At 40.7% G+C, this 26,660-nt stretch overlaps 1 protein-coding gene across 3 annotated transcripts in view; it reads right to left on the bottom strand.

Annotated features, from left to right (window-relative positions):
• The window catches only part of KALRN (kalirin RhoGEF kinase), a 769,081-nt gene that overhangs the window by 257,700 nt on the left and 484,721 nt on the right, over positions 1-26,660 (bottom strand). For all 3 annotated transcript variants that reach the window (XM_064291948.1, XM_064291977.1, XM_064292015.1), the window contains exons 22-26: positions 23,615-23,797; positions 22,310-22,428; positions 20,026-20,092; positions 19,325-19,434; positions 2,046-2,115 (exon numbers count right to left, since the gene is read on the bottom strand). In XM_064291948.1, the coding sequence (XP_064148018.1) occupies positions 2,046-2,115; positions 19,325-19,434; positions 20,026-20,092; positions 22,310-22,428; positions 23,615-23,797 (549 nt within the window). The remainder of the gene's footprint in view (positions 1-2,045; positions 2,116-19,324; positions 19,435-20,025; positions 20,093-22,309; positions 22,429-23,614; positions 23,798-26,660) is intronic.

The following is a 26,660-nucleotide window of genomic DNA, read 5'->3' as shown; positions in this document are numbered from 1 at the left end:
TGCCAAGGGACTGACTATTCTACCATCCCCCAACTTCCCAGCAGTGATGATGGGAGGAAAAGAAAAGCAAGTAACCCCTTAGGACAGAGTCTGAACAATGATTCCAATCCAGGTCATTATTCCAAGTCAAGAACCTTATGGCTAGGTGAAAACTCATTTCTTATTTCTCTCCTGACCTTCTGAGTTAGTGCTACACACACCTCCCGCTGGGTAAGGTGTGTGCGATTTGGTCATCAAGTGTCTCCCACTGGTGAAATGCTGCCTACAGAGCATTCGGGATGTCCTCTGAGAGGGTCTAGGTATGTGCTCATCAGAACAGCTTTCACTTACGCCAGCCCTGTTCTAAGTGCCTACGTGTATTTACATATACTCATTGGATCCCCACAAGAACCCTATGTGGTGAGTTCTATTACTGTCACCATTCTCAGATGAGGAACCCATAGCACAGACTGGTGAAGTGACTTTAAATTCCCACAGCTAGAAAGCGGTAGAGCCCGGGCAATCTGACTTCAGTCTCTGTGGTCTTAACCACTGCCTTTCAATACATCATAAACAACATTTCCTACCCTTTACTCCTCCAGTACACACATACATTAACATTATGAGACTTAAGAAAGTCACCTTGGGATTATTCTTGGCAAAAGGTGCCTATTTCATGCAATTGCCAAAGATTTTCTGAAACCAATTTTAAGGATGATGTGTCAGCTGTTTGAACCCACCAGCCACTCTGTGGGAGAAAGATGGGGCAGTCTGCTTCTGTCAAGATTACAGCCTTGGAAGCCCTATGAGGCAGTTGTATTCTGTCCTATAGGGTCGCTATGAGTCGGAATCAACTCGACGGCAAGGGATTTGGTTTGGTTATATCACCTAGGAGGTATTCACCATCCCTAAGAGACGATGAGACATCATACTGATGGTTGATTTTGTATGAAACAAAATGCCAAATAAATAAAATCCCTTTACTTAATGGTCAAATCTTGCTTTTCTCTACCATGACTTTGCAAGGGGTCACAAATTTTTTTATTAGCATTAATGTGAACTGTGCATGTGCTCATGGATTTAGAGGTATAAAATGTATTGAAACAAAATAAGATGGAAGTCTGAGACTTTCTGAAGAAATGAAAGTACGCCAGGAAGCAAGCATCAGGATCTCATTAAAAGATCGCTTGTCTGGGAGTCAGGTCTTAAATTGTGGGATGAGCTGTGATATTATTTATTATGCGTTGGTGGAGTAGTCGACCTCCTATTTTGTCTGACATGTACCCATCTTTAAAATCTAAAACATAATCATAGCCCTGTCTACTCCATAGGGCTGTTGATGCCATAAACCCTCTGAATCATGAAGACATTAGAAGTTATAATTAGATAAATATTAAATATTATAAGTCCTGATGCTAAGGAAGGATTTCCATGTTGAGTTTCATTTAGGATCCTAAGTGGACTTTTCCGGAGATATTCTGAGCTCAGAATGTAGAGTGGAGATGTTAACGGAGATTGATGTTTCAATTTATATAATTAGAGCCTGGTAGATTCAGTTCATTTACTTGGTCCATGACAATGACACCAAGGAAGAGGATGGCTAGACACTCATCTTGTAGGACAGAATTAGAATGGATACCCAATGAGTCTGTCCTTCTCAATTAAGGAAGAAAATACAATCAATAGTTAGGTAGTTTCCTGAAGTTCTAATTCTCTTATCCACATCCTGTAAAAAGAACTCATGGATGTAGCTGGTGTAGTTCCTTTGCCAAGGATGGGTGGTCTTGTTCCACTCTCCTGATCTCAGAATTTTAGAAAGTTCTTAGACAGCTTAAAATGGAGCTTGGACATCATGACATTTAAGGACTTTTCCCAAGGAGGACTCTGTTCCTTGGGGATGGACTGCTTCTCTCTAGTCCACTCACGGCCAGCCTCCACTGCCCTGAGCCTGATGTTGATTGGCAGTGAAACCAATCCTCAGGTTTGGCACCGGATGGATGGCATCTATCGTGCCACTGGCACTCCTGGAAGGCGTGGAACAGAGGGAGAAGGATTCAGTTGGTTACCCAGGTAACAAAGCAGTGTCCCACATCCTCAGGCAGCTGCTCGTACTTCTCCAGCTCTTTGAGGAAGATGCTGCAAGGAGACAGAAAGGCTACATCAGACACCTCTGTACAGCTCAACCCCTCAGAGACTCACACCAGCACCAACACAACTACACCATCAATCATTCAATCATTTACACAGGTCTTCTCTACTCAGTGATACATGGTGAGGTGCAGTTTTTAGTATGTTAAAACTTATTTCATTAAAATGTATCTTAATTGACTAATTAGTGCTTCTTAAAATAATATCGTTTCCCTCAGGGGTTCACACATCTTGGGTTGAAAATAAATAATGAAATATTATTATACTTGTATTGGGTCTTTCATTTTATCAGCAACTATGGGTCTATTTTTATCACACAAGTTATCTGAGCACCTTTAACAATTGTTTTTTAAAAACACAGGTATCAAAAAGAACCAAATAAAATAGATTGGCAACCCGAGAGGTAAAGTAGAAACGTTTTGAATTCTACACTGACCTCCTTCTAATTCTTGGCCTCCTTCAGCCACCAATAGCCAGTATGTGTTGAAATGTAAGTTTAATTTAATGTTTTTCTAATGCAGACCTCATTAGTTAAGGAAATTAAATGCGGGGAAAAGCCACAATCTATTCCAAAGCTGAATTAAATTACCATTGCATTATCTGGCAATGTGGGCATCTGTACCATTCCTGCTTTTCGTGTTAATAAATAATAGTTACCTACACTGACTTCAAATTAATATGTTAAACAGAGACTTGGTTTGGGCCCAGGGAATACATACTCTAATAAAGCCAACATCATTAGAATGGAATTTGCTTTTGAAATACAGTACATTTTCCAAATAAAAAATAATGGTGAGGCTGTGGGGAAACACGCAAAGAAATGCAAACTAGCGTAATCCCTACGAAGCACAATTTGACAATATCAAAATCACAAGCATATTTATCTCTTGACTCTTTGATTTTAATTCTGGAAATTTCCTATAGTTATATCCATGTATGTATAAGATGACATATATACAAAAGTTTTTTGTTTTTTTTTATTCATTACAATAGAAAAAGATGATCTGTAGAGGACAGAGTATTTACATCCACAGAACGGAATACTGCCAGCTGCCAAAAAAAAAAAAAAAAAAAAAGACAAAGCTTTCTGTGTTTTGATGAACCAGGAGGTTAAGTGAAAAAAAGGAAGGTAGAAAAGAATGCCACTTTTTGTGTAAGGAGGGAATTATGTTATCCAACTCAAGAAACTAATAAAAGTTATCACCATAGGAAACCAGGTGGATGAAGACATGAAGACAGTGGTGCGCTGAGACCCCTCAATGAATAATTTTCCAAATAATTTTTATTTTAAAATTATGCAAATAAAATACCTTCAAAGACTAAAACACTTCTGAATTACTCCACTACTTACCTGTAACACCCGAAAAAAATAAATTTTGTTGATTTGATTTACTCCACCTGTTGTCCAAACATTCTGGCAGTATCTTATAACTGTAATTGGTTATAGGTTGTATGTGTGTGTTCCGTCTTCAACGATACAGAAGATGCTTTTGGTTTTTAAATACAGACGTACAAATACATATATTTGAAAAGTCATATTTGGGAAGCCAAAATGTTAATGATGAACAGTTGATTTTTATTCTTTTTGTTCATCTGCAATTTAAAAATTTTCTTTGATAAATGGGCATTACTGTAGTAATAAGAAAAAAGTCATTTAAAAAAAATTGTAGGACTCTAGCAATACTCATTTGGTGATAATCATCTTTCCCCTAACGTGTGAATTTTAAAGTGTTCTGAGTAATTACAATGCAATGTGGGCTTTAGAAATGCAAATACACAGTGCTCAAAATCAATTAATTACCATAATGTACTGCTACTTTTAAAAGGATTGCAGGTGACTTCTAAAATGGAAATAGGAAAAAGATATTATATAGTGCTATAACTGAGGTTCAAACTTTGTTCAAGGCCAAAGGGGAAGCATAATTTTTTGCTGCAAAGAGAAGGAAAGTGGCTCATCACCATACATATACACGTATACACGTATGTGTTTTTGGAGCCCTGGTGGCATAGTGGTTAAGAGCTTGGCTGCTAACCAAAAGGTCGGCAGTTTGAATCTACCAGTCACTCCTTGAAAACACTATGGGGCAGTTCTATTCTGTCCTATAGGGTCGCTACGAGTCAGAATTGATGCAACAGCAATGGGGTCAGGATGTAGTTTTTCTTTTTTTCTTTCTGGAACTGAATACTTAAAGACATATACCATATAGCTCTTTTTCACAAGGAACGCTAAATAATGTAACGTGCAATGTCTTCAGAAGTAGCTTTTCAGAAGGTGTTGAGATGTTCTTTCCATGGTCATTTCTCATACTGGCTTCAATATATATGTCAGTGAAGACATGGAGTGGAAATCCAGCCCTGAGCTGTGATGGAGGGGGATGGCTTGGCAACGTGGGAAAGAGAATCTGATGTTCTAAGCGTTAAGGACTGGCAAAAGATGAAGTATTTTAAAGAAAGGAGAGATGTGAGGACCTAAGAGGGAGAGAGACCTTGAACAAGAGAGAAAGTAGAGAAACTGGAGGCCCCTGTGCCTAAGATAAATGCTTGGCTTGTTGGAAACCTCCACTTCCCACTCTTGGATCTCTTTATTCATTATTATTCCGGCTCCAGTCCCTGAACTTTGACTCCATGGTATGTAGGTCTTCCTCCTTTAAGGACAGTCAAAGACACAGCAAAAAAGCCTGGATCATGACATCGCACACAGGATACAAACTGTATTTTCATTTTATAAGTTGCAAAGACACCCAGGATGACTCGAGGGAGTTACTCTCCTTCCTTGTCTTATGTATGACCTAAGGTCAATTGCCCCGGTCACTTAAGGTTAATTTTAAGCAAACAGTGGAAATCATAACCAAGGAATTGATCCCTGGTCCAGATGCCAAAGACAGTGCTGGCAATCTCATATTAAAATTCTGGCAATTTAAGTAGAATAACACCCTGACTTTTTGTGGTAGCTACCAAAAACCTATGAGAAGATGTTCAGTTTGAAAAGTCTCAAGAAATGAAAGCTCTATAAAATGAACTAAATGTGTAGATTGTTATTTCTATAACAAATGCCCTTCTGTAAAATGAAGGGTTTGACAGCACCTCCGCTAGTCCACCCTTCTGCTGATCCCATGTGTCACTTTCCTTTCCTTCCACGAACAAGCACAAGTCACAGAACAGAGTTCACGCTCTGTCACAAAAGTGGGTCTTCCATAGCCCCATTTGCCTCATCTTTAAATAACGACCTTGCAGGATTGCTGTATTTAATAAATTCACGTAGGTAAAGAACTCAACCCAGTACCTGGCACATAGTAGACACTTAACAAACATAGTTCTTCAAGATCAGTGCTTCTCAATCTTTATAAACTCATATGCTCTTTGACAAATAGAAATATCTCGCATTCTTCCCCACTGCTGGAAACTTCTATCCAAGGGCCTGTGCCCCACCAGCCTCCTGTTGAAAATCTCTATAGTTGGTTACCTTCCCCTAAACCATATCTGAGAAAATCTTAGGGGTTATGTAAAAATTGGATTCCAAGGACATAAACATTTAAGTTTGGGAAATGGTGGGCTAAGCTGGTTTCTTTACTGTAGGACTTCCAAAATCCTATAATGTGATGGTGTACATTATAAATCTCTGAAATACAGTATGCAGTGCTTCCCAAACGTCTTTGTGCCTGGAACACTTTTGGGGGGAGTATCAGACATTGTTCTAAAGAACACTCCTGGGGAACCCTACTTAGTGATCCCCACCCTTGGCTGTGCATCACCCTCTGGGGTTAGAACTTTTTAAGCAAATTTCCCCAGGCAATTCTAGTGCAGCCAGTCCACATATTGGCATTAGATTCCAGTGTGTTTCCAGATGGTATATTCTACACGGATTCTATGTGATTCATTAAAGAGAGAGAGAGAGAGAAAGCTAAGGATTAAAACACACACACACCACACACACACACACACACACACACACACACAATTTAGCTCATGCTGGAAGTACCAATCCATAACTTTGAGTCGGATGTTCACTGCCATCTGCATGTAACTGTTGAAAGTAAGTGACAATATTAAACTCTACGTTGCTTTTTAATTTGAAGCTTATAAAGACGAGAGATTATGTAAGTCTGATCAATACCATTCTATCTGCTTCAAATGGACATGATGAGTTCAAATTAAAGCAGGGTAGCTCACAACACCCTCTGCAAACGATGGCCCAGTCCACCTCCACTGATCTACAGTGACTTTTGGCCCTCACCATTTCAATAATTATGCCTCATAAATCATGGAAGAATGAGCAATGCAGGTAGTTTAAGCATTGGAGTATGTCGATGTCTGGAGCTCCTTCAGGAACGAATAAAGCTCTCGAAGAAAAGTAAAGATCTGAGCAATGTCATCACTCTATTAAATTACTATGATGCAATACATGATGCCGTTACTTTATAAGGGAAATGTTTCCTTCTAGCTTTGTACAGAATCCTGCGAAATGAAGCCTTTAGCACTTATTGACAGGATAACTTCCTGAGGTGTGTCATAAAGTCTTAGAGAAACAGCACCGTTCTGAAGGCACCCTGACTCATTTTGTTAATCTCTCCAAAGGTAGGTTTGTTCTACAGCCTCACTGCTTCTGAGGAAGTGTGTCCTTAATAGAAAGGTTCACAACCTTGTCCAAATCTTTATATCAAGGGTGTGGTCTGCATCTGAAGAGGAATACCTGATAACTGTGGAATGATGGAGGCGGGGTGGGTGGAGGTAGGGGAGCTGTGGCAAGGGGGAAAACAGAGACAATGGAGAGGATAATAAAAAATTAAGTTGATCCTGGGGTGCGGAGAAAGGTACCAGGTACCAGGCTCTCTTATTTGCCAGAAGTCTGGGATGTTGCTCCCTTATCTAAGTAGGGCTGGGTGACTGCTTTCATATAAGTTAACTATAGATCATTTCTGAAGAACTCATTCATGACCAGACAGATTGCACAGCCTGAGCATACGAGACTCTAGACGGCAGGGCTAAGGCAGCTGGTTAACGTATCAGAGCAGATATTAAACTGATAAAGATTTATGTGTACTCAGGAAGGTACTGGTTACTCATGGAACAGTTTCAGAACAGTTAGGTCACCTGGCTGAACCATGAGAATCACCTGGCTCTGTCCCTTCACTTCCAACCAGGAGCTCTAGCCTCAGTTAGAGATGCCGAGAAAGGTGTGCCAGCGCTGGATCCCATTCAGCTTATTCTCCACCCTCAGCCTCCAACCTCAAAGCAGCAATGTTCACCTTGCTGTGCTGCTACTTGTTGGCTATGTTTTGCCAATATTTCCTAATTTTCTTTAATTTATATGATCAGATAAATCAAAAATTATCTCCATAGATATAAACTAAGTCTTATGCTAAAATAAAACAAATCGATCTTGCATTGGCAAGGAGTCATGTACACTAAGCTGTTAATGTATTAAAATAAGCAAAAAAAAGAAGCCCGTTGTCATCAGGTCGGTTCCAACTCAAAGCAACCCAACAGGACAGAGTAGAACTGCCCCATAGGGTTTCCAAAGAGTGGCTGGTGGATTTGAACTGCTGATCTTTTGATTTGCAGCTGAGCTCTTAAGTCAGGGTGTTACAACTATAATTGTTTTGGCACATTCAAATAAAAAATTTTTAATTTCTTTTGTTTTAGGTACTCCCTAATATCTATAATCAGCACCAATGTTGACAACTTCCTGAAAAAACAAAACAATAAAAACTATAACTCAATTTTATAGGGCCTTCTGATGGGTTGTGTTAGGCCAGTAGTTACTCCTCCTAGTGTGGTTTTAGGGCTTAAAACAAAAATCACAACATGTGCCCCTCTCCTTGTTCCTTAGCATTCAAATATTAAACAAACGATTAAACATATGCATGCAAAAGCCAGCCAATGAATAAAGAAGGCTGAAGAAGAATTGATTCCTTTGAATTATGGTGTTGGTAATAGGGTTGATATGAGTCGGAATTGACCTGACAGCAATAGGTTTAAGGAATAATGAATATACTACGGACTTCCAAAAGAACGAACAAGTCTGTCTTGGAAGAATTATAGCCAGAATGTTCCTTAGAAGCAAGGATGGCGCGACTTTGTCTCACATACTTTGGACAGCCTATCAGGAGTACCAGTCCCCTAGAAAAGGACATCACGCTAGAGAGTTAGCGAAAAAGAGAAAGACCCTCAATAAGATGGACTGACACAGTGGGTGGAGCAATAGGCTCATGCATAACAACGACTGTGAGGATGGCCAAGACTGGGCACTGCTTCGTTTTGTCGTGCATGGGGTCGCTACGAGTCGGAACCAACTCGACAGCACCTGACGACAAGAACAACAAGGATTTAGTAGAGGGTTAAGAAGACCTGGTTTTTAGTCTGGTGGTGCCACAAATTGTTTTGGGAAGATCAAAAACCTTTGTATATTTGTTTTTATAAAACAAGGGAGTAGAATTCGATTATCTTTAAAGGTTTCCTCCTGGCTTTTACATTTAGTAATTCTAGGATTTTGCATACGCAGGATAAAACTAACATCAAAGGCATTTGGAGAGGAAAACCGGTATAGAATCAGCTTATAATGTACAATATACTATACATATAATATACATATAACAAGCAAGGGGTATGTGTACTGGGAAAGGGTAGGAGAGGCAACAGGGAGGAAGAGACAGCAGCAGCCCTGGCGGTTGGCCTTGCCGACAGGCTGGAGCTGTACCTCATGTTTTTCACCACCTGGTGGAGCCAGTTCCTTGTGCTGCAGCAGCTGATCAACCCACTGTGTTTGTAGTAAAATTAATGTAGCGCATGGTTTTTTGTTTTTTGTTTTTTTTATGGCAACCAGCATTAAAAAAAAGAAGAAGAAATCTAACAGAACCAAAATATGAGAGTGTAATATACATACCGAGGGTGTTAGTTCATAAAACATAATTTCTGTATTATGTATAAACATATATATAATGTTTATAAGGATATATATCAATATCTATGTATCAATCAAACAAAGCAACAAAAAAATTTTTTTTCTTGATTTGTTTGAATCAAACAAAGCAGCTGCTGTTAATTCCAACTCATGGTGAACCCATGTATTGCAGAGTAGAACTGAGCTCCATAGGGTTTTCAATGGCTGTGACCTTTTGGAAGTAAACTGCCACGCCTTTTTCCCAAGACACCTCTGAGTGGGTTCAAACCACCAACATTTTGCTTAGTGGTGGTGCGCTTAATCGTTCGCGCCGCCCAGGGATAAACGTGTATATACAAGGTCATAATGTATAATCTGTTTCTTACTTCGGTTTATGATAAGTAATGTTTGAAAACCACCACCTTGCCTGGTCTCCGCCTGCTGTAGGATGGCAGGCCCAGCGTGTGGGCCCAGGCCCCTCAATTAACCAGTCAACTTGCCTTATCTTGGGATTGGCTCTTGAGGTCTTGAAGTCTCTCTCTCTGCCCCCCCTCCACCTCCACTGCCTGCCTCCTTCCTTCCCTCTCTCCCCTCCCTCCCTATCTCTTCCTTTCTCCTCTTTATCCACTGGCTTGGCTTCACTATTTTCTCTCACTTATCCTCTAGGTATTTTATCCCATTTTCCTACCTCCTCCTTTCTTTTGTGGACTTTAGGCCATTGCTTGGAAACCCTGGTGGCGTAGTGGTTAAGTGCTACAGCTGCTAACCAAAAGGTCAGCAGTTCGAATCCGCCAGGTGCTCCTTGGAAACTCTATGGGGCAGTTCTACTCTGTCTTATAGAGTTGCTATATTTTCAGGCCATTACTTCACCCCCACCCCTACCACTTCTGACTACCCCCACCCACCTTTCCCCTTCTCCCCCACTCAGCCTCACAGCAGACATAACCTAACCAGAGTGTGAGAGCAGGACCTCTCCCCACCCCATGAGCCAGGATGGAGTCTCACAAACTCCTCCTCATTTTGCCTTTTGGCCACCTTGCTATACTTCACCCCTCTCTTCCCTGGGAGGGCCTTGTTCAAGGTTTCCTCTATCACTGTCTGTAAAAATCCCACTCGTTATTTAAATTCCATCTCAAATGCCCCCTTCTCCAGGAAGCCTTTCTAAACCAGGCTATTTCTTCACTCCATTGACTGCATTTGTGCCTCATCTCCTCCTTAACACAGGTATCGCACTGATTTCCAGAACTCAGAGGACAGAACCTGGGTGTGACTCATCACTAGGTACCAGCTTCCTCTCTAAACTGGCACAGGTCTGGCCCAAAGAAGGAACTTCAGGAAGATGACTGAAATGTGGCCCTGGTTCAGTAGCTCACTAGAATTCCCCCGCTTCCCTCCCACCTTATCTTCACCTCCTGCTGCATACCATCCAGTGATCATAGCTGGCCCTGTCCTCGCCAGTGTTCCCAGCTCAGTCCTGTACAGCTTTGGTCCTGCTGCCTCAGCCTTGGGCCCAGTAACACCAGGCTTGGGAGTATACTGTATAGTGGCCAAAGCCAGATCTAATAGCTTCCAGCCAGGCCTGGAAGAAGGGAGTATGCAATGGGGACATCTGGCTCTGGTAGTTGGCCTCTCACTTGCCTTTGCAATAATTGCTGAAAACTGAGTTATTTCAGGTAATTACTGTAAAGATGTGGGACTTGAATAATATGCTTGTAAAGAAACAGTTAAAATGTTTCTCAGATTTGGGGATCAATATGGAAGATGGTTAGCTATGAATCAAGCGTATTAGATTTGCCAGCCACAGTTGTGAGTCAATAGAGTAAGGAAAGGGAAGAGAAGACAGTAATGAAATGGGAAACCAAACACTTGGAATCTAACGCCTGGTATTTAAGGGGAAGTGGTTAAGTGCTATGGCTGCTAACCAAGAGGTCAGCAGTTCAGATCCGCCAGGCGCTCCTTGGAAACTATGGGGCAGTTCTACTCTGTCCTATAGGGTTGCTATGAGTCGGAATCGACTCGACGGCAGTGGGTTTTTGGTTTTTTGGGTTATACCTTGGGCAGTCACCAGCCCCTTCTGGGTCTCAGTTTCCTCATCTGTAAGTAGAGAAGGCTGCACTTCATGGTCTACAAGACCCCTCTGAGCCCTGACAATAAGAGATTTTATAAATATATTACTGTTTAGACTCACATATGACCTATCTCAAATACAGGTAGTGACTTAATGACATATTCGAGTTATGACAAGCTGCTTTTGTGACTATCTTTTTTTTTTTTTTACATCTTATCGTTAGTAATATGTACTACCTACGATGTTGCAGAACGGATACAACAGTTATTTGCTGATGTTATCATTCTCACGCCAACCCCAAAAGACAAATAAAGATTGGATTTATAAAGACACTGATAATAAAAGGCAATAATAATGAAAACTAGAAAAAAAATGAGGTATTTGACTTGTCAGAACAGATTTACAACGGAGTTGTGCGAATGGAACCCCATCATAAGTTGGGGATTACATGCAAATAAAAAGGGAGAAGTTGAGATTTAACTGAAGGTGTGAACATTTTAAACAAACAGCTGTCCTTACCAAAGCTGCCCACCTAATAATCAAAGCAAACTGAAAACAAATGATTTCCATGCATTGCACTTTGTAGGTCAGGTGAAGTGGAGGAATAAACCAATTACTGTTTTGGGAGTCTATTTCTGGAATATATTCTCTTGTCTTGGAATGCTTAGCAAAATACAATAGTAAATGGTCTATATGATCTTTATATTTAGTTCTGCAGAAAAGAGATGTAGTACAAAAATAGGGAGAGTGGAGGGCAAAACCATCATTATTCCATTTAAACCTCCAATTTCTGTTAAAACCGCTGCTTGCAAGTATTAACTTCTACATACGGAATTCTTCATCTTTACAGAAATGTTGGTGTTTGGGAATTTCTCTATTAAATATTTACCTAGGAAGACATAGGTCCTTGAGACAGCAACACACATATATACACCTACACATACACTGGACTAATCTTGGCTGCTATTTTTCAAAGTGACACCATTTAAAAGGATCGATACTAACTGGCTGATATTTAACATATTTACCACACAACCCTTGGTCTAGGTGCTAATATCCAGTGTCCTGAATAATTCAGCTAATTAGGTTATCTGGGCAGTAGCAATCTCAATCTCTTTCTATCAATCTCCCCCTCCCTCCTCTCCCTTCTCTCTTCCTCCTTCCCCTTTCCCCCTCCCATCGTTAGAGTAGAAGCACATAACCTGAGCTTCGCACTGGAAAGCAGAGGACTGTGGTTCTCTATTAGACAGTACTTAATTACAACTTTGGCAACACCTGGGATTAAAAAGAGCTTTTTGGTGCTCTTTAGGTTAAATAGTGACCATTTCAGAGAAGTATTCCTGAAGAACAAACAGGTGTTTAGACCATTGTATGGTCCTCCCATTAAGACTTCCCAAGAAGCTCCTTCATCCAGAAATTCAATTGTTTTGCTCATTTAGGTTCTGGTGGTGATGGGGGCGGCGGGGGGGCGGGGGGGGGGAATCATACCTCATTGGTTTTTCCCTGTCTTGAGACTTTCACGATCAAAAGACTAAATTACGACTTGGATGGCATTATCCTGAAGTCTGCGAATTATAACACTATGTTTGGTTCATTCATGCATTCATTGACCCCTTCAACAAATATTTATTAACAGTTTTACTATGCGCAGTGAAAGGCTTGATCTCTTAGAGAGTTCACGGTTCATACATTTTCAAAGTTGGCTTAACTGCCATTGCACCCCTTATTAGAGATTTTAGGGGTGCTCTGTTTCTCTATCAATCAAAATTTGTAAGGCACAGGTAGAAAGCACACAGGTACAGTAAAGCATTAGTCCCTCAAACTTTTGGGGAATTAATACACAGCTTAATTTGTGGGGAGACGTTCCCTTAAGTTGTTGATAATTTAAAGTATCATTGTTATTTTGGTGAATAGCTTTTGAATGTATTACAGAGGATTATTAATATCAATTATTATGCTATACTATAACACAGTGGCCACCCTGGGCCCTATGGTGAGATATAGGGTTGTCTGCACCAATACTGAGCATATTGAGCAGCCCTTGACCACTCTGATCTTTTTTTTTCTTACTGGAAGAACCACTGGGATCACTACGATCTTTTTCTTCTTTTGGCTTTTTTTGGGCAGTTTCTGTCTTCTTTTTTTTTTCTGTCTCATATTATTTCATGTGGCTGATATCGAACTATTTGCCCAAGATCTTGATTCCTTTTTAATTTTTATTGTGCTTTAAGTGATAGTTTACAAACCAAGTCAGTCTCTCATACAAAAACTTAAATACACCTTGCTACATACTCCTAGAGGTTCTCCTTCTAATGAGACACCACACTTCTTCCCTCCACCCTCTACTTTCATGTCCATTTGGCCAGCTTCTGACTTCCTCTGCCCTCTCATCCTCTCCAGACAGGAGCTGCCCACATAGTCTCATGTGTCTACTTAATCCAAGAAGCTCACTCCTCACCAGTATCATTTTCTATCCCATAGTCCAGTCCAATGGCTGTCTGAAGAGGCGGCTTTGGGAATGGTTCCTTTCTTGGGCTAACAGAAGGTTTGGGGGCCATGACCTTTGGGGTCCTTCTAGTCTCAGTCAGACCATTAAGTCTGGTCTTTTTATGAGAATTTGAGGGCTGCATCCCACTGTTCTCCTGCTCCTTCAGGGGTTCTCTGTTGTGTTCCCTGTCAGGGCAGTCATCTGTTGTAGCCAGGCACCATCTAGTTCTTCTGGTCTCAGGCTGATGTAGTCTCTGGCTTATGTGGCCCTTTCTGTCTCTTGGGCTCATAATTACCTTGTGTCTTTCGTGTTCTTCATTCTCCTTTGCTCCAGGTGGGTTGAGACCAATTAATGCATCTCAGATGACCACTTGCTAGCGTTTAAGACCCCAGATGCCACTCTCCAAAGTGGGATGCAGAATGTTTTCTTAATAGATTTATTATGCCAATTGACTTAGATGTCCCCTGATACCATGGTCCTCAAACCTCTGCCCCTGCCCACTGGCCTTCGAAGCGTTTAGTTTATTCAGGAAACTTCTTTGCTTTTGGTTTAGTCCAGTTGTGCTGACCTCTCCTGTATTGTGTGTTGTCTTTCGCTTCACTAAAATAGTTCTTATCTACTATCTAGTGAAAGCCCTCTCCCTTCTTCCCTCCCCGCTCTCGTAACCATCGAAGAATATTTTCTTCTCTGTTTAAACTATTTTTCGAGTTCTTATAATAGTGGTCTCATACAATATTTGTCCTTTTGCAACTGACTAAATTCACTCAGCATAATGCCTTCCAGATTCCTCCATGTTAGGACATGTTTCACGGATTCATCATTGTTCTTTATCGATGCATAGTATTCCATTGTGTGAATATACCATAATTTATTTATCCACTCATCCATTGATGGGCATCTTGGTTACTTCCATCTTTTTGCTATTGTAAACAGTGCTGCAATAAACATGGGCGTGCATATATCTGTTCGTGTAAAGGCTCTTATTTCTCCAGGATATATTCCAAGGAGTGCGATTGCTGGATCGTATGGTAGTTCCATTTCTAGATTTTTAAGGAAGCACCAAATCGATTTCCAAACCGGTTTTACCATTTTACATTCCCACCAGCAGTGTATAAGTGTTCCAGTCTCTCCACAGCCTCTCCAATGTTTATTATTTTGTGTTTTTTTGATTAATGCCAGCCTTGTTGGAGTGAGATGGAATCTCATTGTAGTTTTGATTTGCATTTCTCTAATGGCTAATGATCATGAGCATTTCCTCATGTATCTGTTAGCTACCTGAAAGTCTTCTTTTTGTATTTGTCTTTTTGTAGTTGAGTTTTTGCAGTATCATGTAGATTTTAGAGATCAGACACTGATCAGAAATGTCATAGCCAAAAACTTTTTCCCAGTCTGTAGGTAATCTTTTCACTCTTTTGGTGAAATCTTTGGATGAGCATAGGTGTTTGATTTTTAGGAGCTCCCAGTTATCTAGTTTCTCTTCTGCATTGTTAGTAATGTTTCGTATACTGTTTATGCCATGTATTAGGGCTCCTAACATTGTCCCTATTTTTTCTTCCATGATCTTTATTGTTTTAGATTTTATATTTAGGTCTTCGATCCATTTTGAGTTCATTTTTGTGCATGGTGTGAGGTATGGGTCTTGTTTCATTTTTTTGCAGATGGATAGGATATCCAGTTATGAGAGCACCATTTGTTAAAGAGACTGTCTTTTCCCCAATAACTGACTGGGCCTTTGTCAAATATCACCTGCTCATATGTGGATGGATTTTTGTCTGGGTTCTCAATTCTGTTGCATTGGTGTATGTATCTGTTGTTCTACCAGTACCAGACTGTTTTGACTACTGTGGCGGTATAATAGGTTCTAAAATCAGTTAGAGTGAGGCCTCCCACTTTGTTCTTTTTCAGTAATGTTTTACATATCTGGGGCCTCTTTCTCTTCCATATGAAGTTGGTGATTTGTTTCTCCATCTCATTAAAAAATGTCATTGGAATTTGGATTGGATTGCATCGTATCTATAGATGGCTTTTGGTAGAATAGACATTTTTGTAATGTTAAGTCTTCCTATCCATGAGCAAGGTTATGTTTTTCCACTTATGTAGGTCTCTTTTGGTTTCTTGCAGTAGTGGCTTGTAGTTTTCTTTGTACAGGTCTTCTACATCTCTGGTAAGATTTATTCCTAAGCATTTTATCTTCTTCAGGGCTACTGTAAATGGTATTAATTTGGTGATTTCCTCTTCCATGTTCTTTTTGTTGGTGTAGAGGAATCCAACTGATTTTTGTATGTTTATCTTGTATCCTGATACTCTGCTGAACTCTTCTATTAGTTTCAGTAGTTTTCTGAAGGATTCTTTAGGGTTTTCTGTGTATAAGATCATGTCATCTGCAAATAGAGATATTTTGACTTCTTCCTTACCAATCTGGGTGTCCTTTATTTCTTTATCTTGCCTAATTGCTCTGGCTAGGACCTCCAGCACAATGTTGAATAAGATTGGGGATAAAGGGCATCCTTGTCTGGTTCCCAATCTCAAGGGGAATGCTTTCAGACTTTCTCCATTTAGTATGATGTTGACTCTTGGCTATGTATAGATGCCCTTTATTATGTTGAGGAATTTTTCTTCTATTTCTATTTTGCTGTGAGTTTTTTTTATCATGAATGGGTGCTGAACTTTGTCAAATGCCTTTTTTGCATCAATTGATAAGATCATGTGGCTCTTGTCTTCTGTTTTATTTAGATTGCATTAATTGTTTTTCTAATGTTGAACCATCCCTGCATACTTGGTATGAATCCCACTTGGTCATGATGAATTATTTTTGTGATGTGTTGTTGAATTCTATTGGCTAGAATTTTGTTGAAGATTTTTGCATCTGTGTTCATGAGGGATATAGGTCCAAGATCTTGATTCTTATTTGCTGTATCTGAATTACTAAGAGCTTGGAAACCATACGACCAAGAAGTAAAGCAGTTTTTAGGGAGGATGGAAAGGTGCTTTTATAGAAAGATAAGAACCTGATCTTTGTGACACCTTTTGGTTGGCTAGTTTTTATTCTCTTCTTGTTTCATTGCAGTGTTCCAAATAGGTAAGATATCCTGGGTAGCTGTGATCTTGATAGTTGAAGTTATTCCTCTATTTACAGAACCCAGTATTCTATATGGTTTAATTTTACTTTTAAAAAGGGGTTCTAAGAACTATATTTTGTAACTGATAGGTAGATTTTCAGCTATTTAAAAAACTACAGAAACTCTATGTACCATGGTTAATAGAGAGCTATCATGAAACCAGAATCAGAGGCATGGTTATGCTAGATGTTTTGTTAAATCGGTCAGTTTAGAAATGAATATTCTTTCCCTTAAGACACTCTTTTTTTTTTAAGACACTCAATTGGCCAAAGTAGGGCTCACAGGAAGTCTATGCTGTGCTCCCTAGATTTCCATAGTTAGTTAGATTTGGTCAGAATTTGAGGAAAGCGAGCCTGGTTGACTAAGTCCCAGAGATCATAAATCATAAAAGTAATCAGAGCTTACCATTTACTGGTCTGGTGCCTTCTCAGATATTCTGGTGGAGATGGAATACCACCAAACTGGGCTCAGATAGAATTTGGGGTCAATGGTCAAGAGTAGCTTTAGTGGGATCTTACTAATGACAGGCATGAAGTGAGAATATTTTATGTCTGAACATCTCTGGACAAACCAAATGGGGAGTGTCAACAAAATTTGTGATAAAAAAAATAAAAGATTGAGAACGTTTATTGAGTATTCCAGAAAGTCAACACGTTTTTTCTTTTCCTCTCAAGAGCTTACCGCACTCATGATCTGACAAGGTGAACATGTCACAGGAGCTACATATTTTATATATTTTCCTTAAACAGAGCCATTTGATGACATAACCGGGAGTTGCCAAGACAGGAGACTCAGTGCCCTTAACTTAGACTTTTTCCAAAATCCTCTTATACCCAGCTCTTGCTTGCCTCTTAGTCATTCTCAGCAAAGGCCCATACTGAGGTCTCATTTTCTAGGGCTGGGCTGTTAAATATGGTAGCCCCTTGCTACTGTGGTTATTTAAATATAAATTTACTAAAATTAAAAATTCAGTAGCTCTAGCCACATTTCAAATGCTCAACAGCCACGAACACTTAATGGCTACTGTATTGGACTATGTTGGTATAGAACATTTCCATCACTGCAGCAAGTTCTATTAGACGGTGCTGTTCTAGAATTTTGTCTTAAGGTGGAGGCTACTCCTGTTACATGGCTTCCTTAGGAACTCTTAGAAATGGCTGTTTTATCTTGAGCATGCCTACTTAACTCAATAAAAGTCTTGAGTAACCTGTCCCAAGCTCTTCTTCTATATTGTATCCTATAACATTGAACATCTACCCTTTGACCCTTCTCTGCAACATGGTCCTGAAAGAATGCTAGGGCTTTATGCCAGTATTATTCCTGTGCCTTGAGATTCCCTCTATTTGTTTTTTGGAAATGAGGTTATTTCTATTAGCTGGTTATGCAACTAATCCCAGCAATGTTCTTGCTGACCTTCTGTTAACAACAGAACATGCTGTCTTGTATGCTGTAGAAAAGACTCTTAAATCAACTTGGGAGTGGGACAAAATGAGTTGTAAGGTTTTACGGCTCAATGACTCTACTTATTTCAAGAAAACATGAGAGAGTCAATTGATGTTCTCCGTTTTATAAACTGTTAAGAAATGGGTTCTATTACGGCCTGTGACTCATTATTTATTTATGTGCTTTTGTAGGGGGTGGGAGTTATAGGGTAGTTTGGCATGTAGAAAATACTTAAGATGAAAGAAATTCTTAACAGAATTTGAAACCGAAAGCCCACAAGATAGAATGATTAGCCACAGATGAACTCTAATGTCAGGATTCCCCACCAGTTTTAATGAGGGGAAGCTACTTTTTTTCTTCAAAGTCTGGTAATTATTCTGACTGGGAAGATGAGGATGTTGCTTGTTAGGTCCTTGAGGAGAGGAGGGGAGGGGAAGAACGGGGGAGAGACGCTGCTGAATCCCTGGCTTGTTACTCCATTATGGATTTTGGATAACTGCAGAGGAAGAGGGGTGAGGGGAAAAGAAGTCTGACAGCAACCAGCTTAGAAAATTTACCAGGTCAGATTTACCAGTCAGTTTTGAGCCACTTGTTGGGACCCCTTTTTGTCTGGTATACACAGGCAGTCCCCAGGTTACAAACGAGATCTGTTCCTGTGTCTTTAAGTTGATTCTGTAGGTAAGTCAGAACAGGTGCATACGGTTCTTATTTAGCCTTGCTAAAAAAAATTTTTTTTTTTTTTTAGTGCAAGAAACAGGCCCTGGTGGTACAGCGGTTAAGTGCTCGGCTGCTAACTGAGAGGTTGGCAGTTGAGCCCACTAGCCACTCTACAGGAGAAAGATGTGGCAGTCTGCTGCCCTGAAGATGACCACCTTGGAAACCGTACGGGGCAGTTTCACTCTCTCCCCCAGGGTTGCCATGAGTCTGAATTGACTGGTTAGTAATGGGTTTGGTAGTTTCAGCGCAAGAAAAGGCTCAAAGCCGTTTCAATGCTTTAAAAGCAGCACATGCAGCAAGCGAGGGTGATTGTGATGAAGAATTTGTGGCAAGAGGGGGTCGGTTCAATCATTTCAAAGTGAAGGCAAATTTATAGAACATTAAAGGGCAAATACCAGTTGGCCTTACGTTGGACATTTGTAACCCGGGGACTGCCTGTAATGGCCCTACACATGCTCTGCAGAAACCTTCCACCAACCTACTTGTTATGAAAATCGTAGATCTCCTGGATGTTGCCAAAGATGATATGCTCTTTATTAAGGATCCCAGAGGGAATCTCCTCCACACCACTGGTCATTTCCCAAAGGTAGGTCTGCAAGACAGAAACCGTGTCATCACTGGCAAGCTCCACCACATGAAACATGGACCAAACAAGTGGCCTTCAGACTGGCGGGGCAAGACTCGGACTGGGGATGAATGAAGAGGCTAAACAGTGAGGTGTTAAATAAGCAGAATGGAAAGAAAGAAAACCTGAATATTCCCTTATGCTGAACTGTTGTAGGGAAACTCACATCCTAAACCTTATTAAGAGCACAAACTCCACATGGCTTCTTGGTATTTATCAAATGTGCAAGTGTTTGTGCATGTGTATGGGGGGGAAGCAGCAGACTTTCAGACTCAATTTAAATTCAAAGATTGTATTAGGGTTTTCCATTTTGAATTGAAGTGTCTTATATAATTTTGCGGGGGCGGGGCACTGAGATTAGCATCATGAAAGTTTAAACTTTCTTTTCAACAGCACTTCAAGTTCCCATGCAATTACTGTCGACTCTGGAAGAAAGATTTTCTCCGGCTGGCTTTTTTATTTGTTACTCTCTGGGAGGAGACAAAGAGGATTGAACTCTTTTGGAGTGACGTGAGTCAGGGCAAGGACGTTATCTTTCTGAACTAGCTGTGGACTTACCTCCATGCACTCATGCAAGTCCCTGACGTAAGCCTTTTCTGTCTGGAGCAGTTCAGCCATAATGAATCTAGAAGGGAACAAAATGGGCTTTTAGTTCGTTATAGACATAATACCTCCCTTCCTTCGAATGTCACTTCTCCCACCCCAGCATTTAGGACATTCTTGAACGTCCTATTTTTCTACTTTACCAACACATGTCTTTTTCTTTCTTCACAACTTCTTCTCTCTGAGTTTCATCCTATGAGTCTGTCTCACCTCGATCATTTGCTTGGTATCCTTTCTGGTGTTCTGCTAATTCATATTTTCTGTCTCTGTTTTCTGCCTGACTTCTAAGCACAATTGATTCCCCTGCTTCTCCCAAGATGAACCAATGTTCATCTTCCTTTCCTTCTGAAATCCTATTACTCGCTAGGCAGAACAAAAAAACCCAAAACCTAACTTGTTGCCATCAAATTGGTTTTGACTCATAGCAACCCTATAGGACAGAGTAGGACTGCCCCCCAAGGGTTTCCAAGGAGCAGCTGGTGGATTCGAACTGCCGACCTGTTGGTTAGCAACTGAGCTCTGAACCCGTGCCACCAGGGCTCCCACTAGGAAAAGACTCTTTGAAATCTGAATACCTAGACTAAGTCAGGGAGGGTCCATCTGGCATTGGAGCACCTCCCAAAGCCTGACTTCCTTCTGGCCTAGAGGTAAATCCCCCAACTTCAGGTAAGGAAACTGGCGTTACGGTTCCATCATTTTAGATAACTTCTTGCCCTTCCCCAGGCCTTCATCTCCAAATTCAATTGTATTCTTCAAGCTTTTCTGGATCAGTTATGATATCGACATCACTCTTCTATTCCCTTGGTTCATAAAAAAAAGAAAATACTCCCTTGTCCTTAAGAAATTTATGATCTACTTAGACAGATATGCTCAGAAATCAGTTGAATAGGTAAAATGTGAAGCACCATGAAAAAAAGTTTAGAAGTGCAGAAATGGGAGGACCAATGACAGTGGAGGCTGTAGATAAAGGATTCATAAGGGCGTATGATATGAGGTAGATTTTAGAGAATTGATAAGATACAAAGAGAGGCAAAAATAAAACCAAACCCCCACGCCCCAAAAATGAGGAAGGAGGGAGGGAAAGGAGAGTGAATAGAAGAGGAGGGAAGGGAAGGGAGAAAACGGAGAAGGAAGAAATGAAAAGGAGAGAGTTCCAGGTTGAGAGTACTGAATGAGTAATGGTATACAACTTATTTTTTAGACCTGAAAGGAGTTCATGAAAGTGATCTGACTGAAGTGTGTCATTTGAATTGGAAATTACTTTGAAATAAGACTGGCTTGGATGAGGCCAAATGATACTGACTTGAGAGTATGACGTTTATCCTGGGGGTGGTATGAAGCCATTTAAAATTTGGAGCAGGTGAGAGATACAACGGAAATGAGTCACGGTATATACAGTGGTGAAGAGTCAGACAGAACTAGGTTTGAATTCTGGCTCCATTACTTAACCATCTGTGTGGTTTGGGGCAAGATGCTTAGTTTTTCTAAGTCTTACTTCTCATCTGCAAAATGAGAATAATAATAGGTACCTGAGATAGGTGATGTGAAGACAGAGTAAGAATATGTGTGTAAGGCACTTATACAATGTTCAGCCCATAAAAAACAGTTAGGTGGTGGTGGTAGGAACAATATTGGTATTAGCAATAATAAAATGTTATTTCAGGAACCCAAACTCAGCCTCATTGTAGAGGTAAAGTGGGCACGGACTGGAATAGGAAGGATGGGGGAAGTTTTTAGAATAATCCAGACATCTGGTGATGAGGGATAAGACAAGAGAAACTCCGAAGTAAGAACTGACGAGAACTGGTGACTGATCTGACACAAGAAGTGAAGAGATAGTCAAAGCTTACTTCACAGCTTCGAAGCTGGGAAACTAGAAGGACGGTGACACTATTGATGAGAATTAGGAAATTAGAAGAGAGAACTAAACTTGAAGGGGGAGAAAAAACATTTGGTTTGATCTGTGTTGAGTTTTGAGATTGTGATATAAAGTTTGATGAGCCAAGAGAAGGTTTTCTCTATGAAGTTAGTGATACATTAAGAGAACTCAGGTAAAAGGCTGAATTGGAGACACTTAAAAGTCTTCAGAGTGGACCCATCTACTTAACAGGAGTTTCATGTCTGTCTATCCCAACCTATGTAGGTGGTCATTAAGGTGTCAAAAGGGACAGATGGCAGTGAAAACCAAACACAGTCATGAGGAGCATGCTAATTGGGGCAGAAGCTTCCCAACACTTACTCTTTCTTCCGGGCTGACTTCCGCTTCTCTTCATTGACTTCATGGTTGGCATCCCGTAGCTTGACCTCACGATCTGAAAGGCTTGCCGGGATGATGTCCAGCTCCAGGTCCTTGTTATCCTACAGAGAGAGATATAAAGGTCTCCTTGGGGCTGCTTTGGGAGAGCAACTCAACAGAGTTGGGAGAGGTGATAAAGTGGAAAAACAGAGCAAAGATATAATGATTGAGAAGGATGAGAAAATGGAGAGAACCTTCTTCATGGGATGAGTTTTTCTTTTCAAATAAGAGGACATGTAAGATACACGGTCAAATGTACATGGCTAATATCCACAGCAAGAAAAAACAATGAGCAAATTTGATAATTATGCGTCTATTTCCCCAAGGCCTTCTGTTCTGATTAAATCCAAACACACAGGCACACAAATTAGTCTAAGATTGATTCATAACCATTAACATAGACGTGAAACAGAAATGCATAAAGACATAGGAAACTTTCATCTGTCCAGGGAAAATAATCAATGCAAACGTTTTTATTAAAACAAGCAATTCCCTTTGGAAATAGAAAGCTAAATGATGGAACAATTATTAACTTTTCTAATTGCTCATCTGTGCTTATTTCTAACATCATTTGGTCTTTCTATATGACAGCAACCTCACAGATTAAAGCCTGGGGAAGATGTTAACTGCCTCAATTTTTAGGGGTTTGACCCACGTTATTCTCTAGGCCACTCTGCTTCACAGCATCAGCCTATTTAAAGATTTAAGAATTAGAAAGCCTAGGATTAAATTGCCAGACTGTATTTAGCTTTTAATTCATAGGTTACTGACCTCTATTATAAAGAAGAGATTAAAAGTCAACCTTCCCTTGCTTTTTAAGCAAATAGTACCTCTTTTCAGTGAAACATCAAAAAGCCTTTGCACAAATTGAACCCCTTATTCTAGAAAAAGCACTATTATAGATACATGAGATTCTAACCATTTGCTGATTAATATAACCGGATGGAAGATGTACTGATGAAGCCAAGATAAAGGGTTTAGTCTTCAAAGGTAACGGCTACCTTTACATGGGGCAAAACTCTTCTGCAGCCATAGGTCCCAATTCCAGCATTAGTCATGGGGGACCGGAGGTGACTGGCTCAGCAAAGCCCATCCCCTCCACTAGAAAAATTACACAAGGTGAGTGCTTTAGAGGTAAACAACTCAGAAAGATTGCTCTGCAAACCCGGGGCAGGGCCTAGGCTCAGAGAGTGTTTTCTTTTATGGCGATGAAGGCAGTGAGGCTGCTGGCTAAGACTCCACACCTACCTCTGTGTTGACTCCTAGGGCTTTCTCCAGGGAGTACCGATACTTCCCCATCCTCAAGGAGAAGTCCCTGTAGTGCTTGTCCACCGTGGTCACCCATTTCCTGATCTCTGTGGCATGAATATGACCTTTTTCCACAAAGCTATCAGCCAGCTGAATCAGAAGCTTCACCTTCTCCTTCGTTTGCTGCCCCAAAAGATGGTCTTAAATTATTGGATGACATTTACTTTCATGCCCCTTCATCCCAAGCCCCCTTTCCCCTTCACAGCAGCCAGAAGTACCTCGTAGCCATTCTGCCTAGGTTTGTGTCCTGGCTCTGCCACTTACTAGCTGGGAGATCTTAAGCAAGTTATATAAACTCTCTGTGCCTCCGTTCCTTCATCTGCAAAACAGGGATTGTAGGAGTTCCTATATCATAGGGATGTTGTGAGCACTAAGTGAGGTGATGGTGTAAAATTCTTAGAACAGTGCTGGAACACAGTAAGCACTCAGTAAACGTTAGCCACTACGATTATTATTATTGATAGGATGCAAATAAGAATCTCTTGCATCAATATAGAACCTTATTACTTTATGGAGTATGTTAATGTCACATGTAGAGATCATCTGAATTGTAAAACATCTCTCTGAGGTAGAGGGAAGGAGATGGTGAGGGTCTCCTTCAACCACAAATGAAAAAACGTAGAGAGGTTTAGGGCTTGTCCAAGTTCACAGGGCCAGCAAGAGGCAGAGGGCAGAGCTGGCTTGCCTTCCTCCTTAGTTCCTCATTTCTCCCTTTGCTGTACCTTCCAGAGGGTAGGCTTTCTGAACATTATGTAAGCTGGCTTATGTCAGGATCTAAAGAAATCCAACCAGCAGATTTAAGGGTAAATAAACTCTGTCACTTTCACCACCAGGATCTTGACTTTAGTTGCCATCCTAGGGGAGGGTTAATGTCGCCAGTGTCTATTAAAGGCTAAGTAATTTTTAAGGTGTAGCTCTGACACATATTGGGTTAATATCATTTCTAGCAAGAGTTTGTTCAATGCCTACTCTGTTCACAGCACTATGGGGAAGGGCTATGGGGACAGGCTTGTGGGGTAAACAAAAGAAGAACAAAGTATATTATTTCCCCCAATCCATAATCTCTAGAGGGGACAAGGTTTTCATACCGAGTGGTTGAATCACTCAAGGCATTATATAACTGAACGTCAAAATGAGAAGTATGTGTAGTTAACACTGCAGGAATTTTAAAATGGGAAATAAAATGAAGGTAGCCTGGGATGGATAGGAAGGGTTCCACAGAGGAGGTGAAACTTAAGCTGGGTAGGATATGGAAATGGAAGGGGCATTGAAACAAGTACAAACTTGTTCATCTTTGAGTTCTGAAGCTCTGAAATCTATCAGGGAAGCCTGACAGATTTTAAGTGAAAGAAAATTCTGAGAAGAAAAGCTATCTTCTTCTGAACTGGGGGAAAGTAGGTCCAAGGTTTGGACCACGTGTACAATCTAGGTAACTGATGGAAACTGAGGCAGAAAAATCACTGGAAGAATAGGAGAGAAGATAGAGGGGCTTTCTTTCTTTTTTTAATCTCACTCCCTTCCCTTCCAAGGCTTATCTATAGCTCGTCACAAAGAGACTGACTCTCCTGAGAAATGGAGAGAGAGTGGTCATGGCTTTCTGCCAGAGTGACAGTGGAGAAGACTCTGCCTGCCCCACTGCCAAAAGGCAAAAATAAGAGCATTTGGGAAGCCATTTCTTCTGCCCTCACACCCAAAGCCTTCCCTTCATACCAAAGCTCCTCTGGCCTCTTGTCTCCTAGCCCTGACACCAGCCACTGTCCTAAGATTCAGGAGCCCTGGTTTCCTTGGCAGTGGGGCAGGCAGAGATACCTGTATACACATCCTCAGGACTTCTGTTCTATTGCATTTAGTGTGTTTTATTTCTGAACAGTTTTTTCTTAGGTTTGTTATTTACTTAAAACAGAATAATTTCTTGCAGTTATAATCAATAAATCTTTTTTTTTTCATGTAAAAGCCTTGAAAACATACATTTATTTTCTAATCTCAGTAAGGTGCCTTCACCTGTGCGATGGGTTTTACAGCCAGGTGGTGGCAGCAGGCTTATGGGGCAGCCCTACCAGAGGAAATTATATCCTGAAGATCAAAACTGTGATTGAGTCGACAAGCAAAAAAAAATTTTTTTAATGACCAAGAGAATTCCAGGTGTGTAGAGAGTCTAAGGAAGCATAAAAAAAAAAAAAAAAAAAGACATTTTTTCTTTTTTTAGCATAAAAAAATAATAGCATAGAGACAGTAAAATGAACAGTGTAGACAACGCTTCCCCATGTGGCTGCTCTCCACAGCCCCTAGACTCCAGCTGAGTTGAACTACACATGTCCCCTCCTGCTGTGATGAGGGGTGCCTACTCATCCCCCACCTCTCAATACAGCGGCCCTCTTCCATCTCCTTTCCTTCCCAAGAGATGAGTGATGCCCTTCCCAGTGTTCTCACAGCTCCACATTTATGCCTCTATCTTAACATGCATCACACTGAGTTATTTATGTATCTCCTTCATTAGGCTATGAACTCCTAAAAGATAAGTGTTATATCTTATTCATTTGTACACCTCCAGTTCTATAAAAATAGTAGGCATAATAAAGGTTGAATGGATGAATAAGTGAATGAACAAGTAAAACTTGCATTTTGGGGTTAGTGAGCAGCCAACCAGCCAAGAGTTCAGGATTTATATTAAATTAGGCCCATGAACTGGGCAGGTTCACTGAGAGGCCGCCATGTTTGCAGTCCCTGCTTAGAGCAGTCTGAAGGGGGTCCTTAAACATGGGCGACCTGCCATATTCTTGGCCAATGCTGATGAGACTATAGGTAAAAACCACAAAGGCAGCCCATCAATATGTGGCCAGTGATTTAGAGATATCCTGGCCTAAAACCTCCATCCCAACGGGGACAATGGCAATAACGTGGGTCAATTGAGGCTGTTTCTTTTGGGATTTAAACTGCAGAGTCAGGCAATTGGGAAGGTGGTTGCAAAGTGGAAGTGGAAACACAG

This window comes from Loxodonta africana, chromosome 1, assembly GCF_030014295.1.
Source record: "Loxodonta africana isolate mLoxAfr1 chromosome 1, mLoxAfr1.hap2, whole genome shotgun sequence".
Lineage (NCBI taxonomy): Eukaryota > Metazoa > Chordata > Mammalia > Proboscidea > Elephantidae > Loxodonta > Loxodonta africana.
This window is presented reverse-complemented; position numbering and strand designations above follow the sequence as displayed.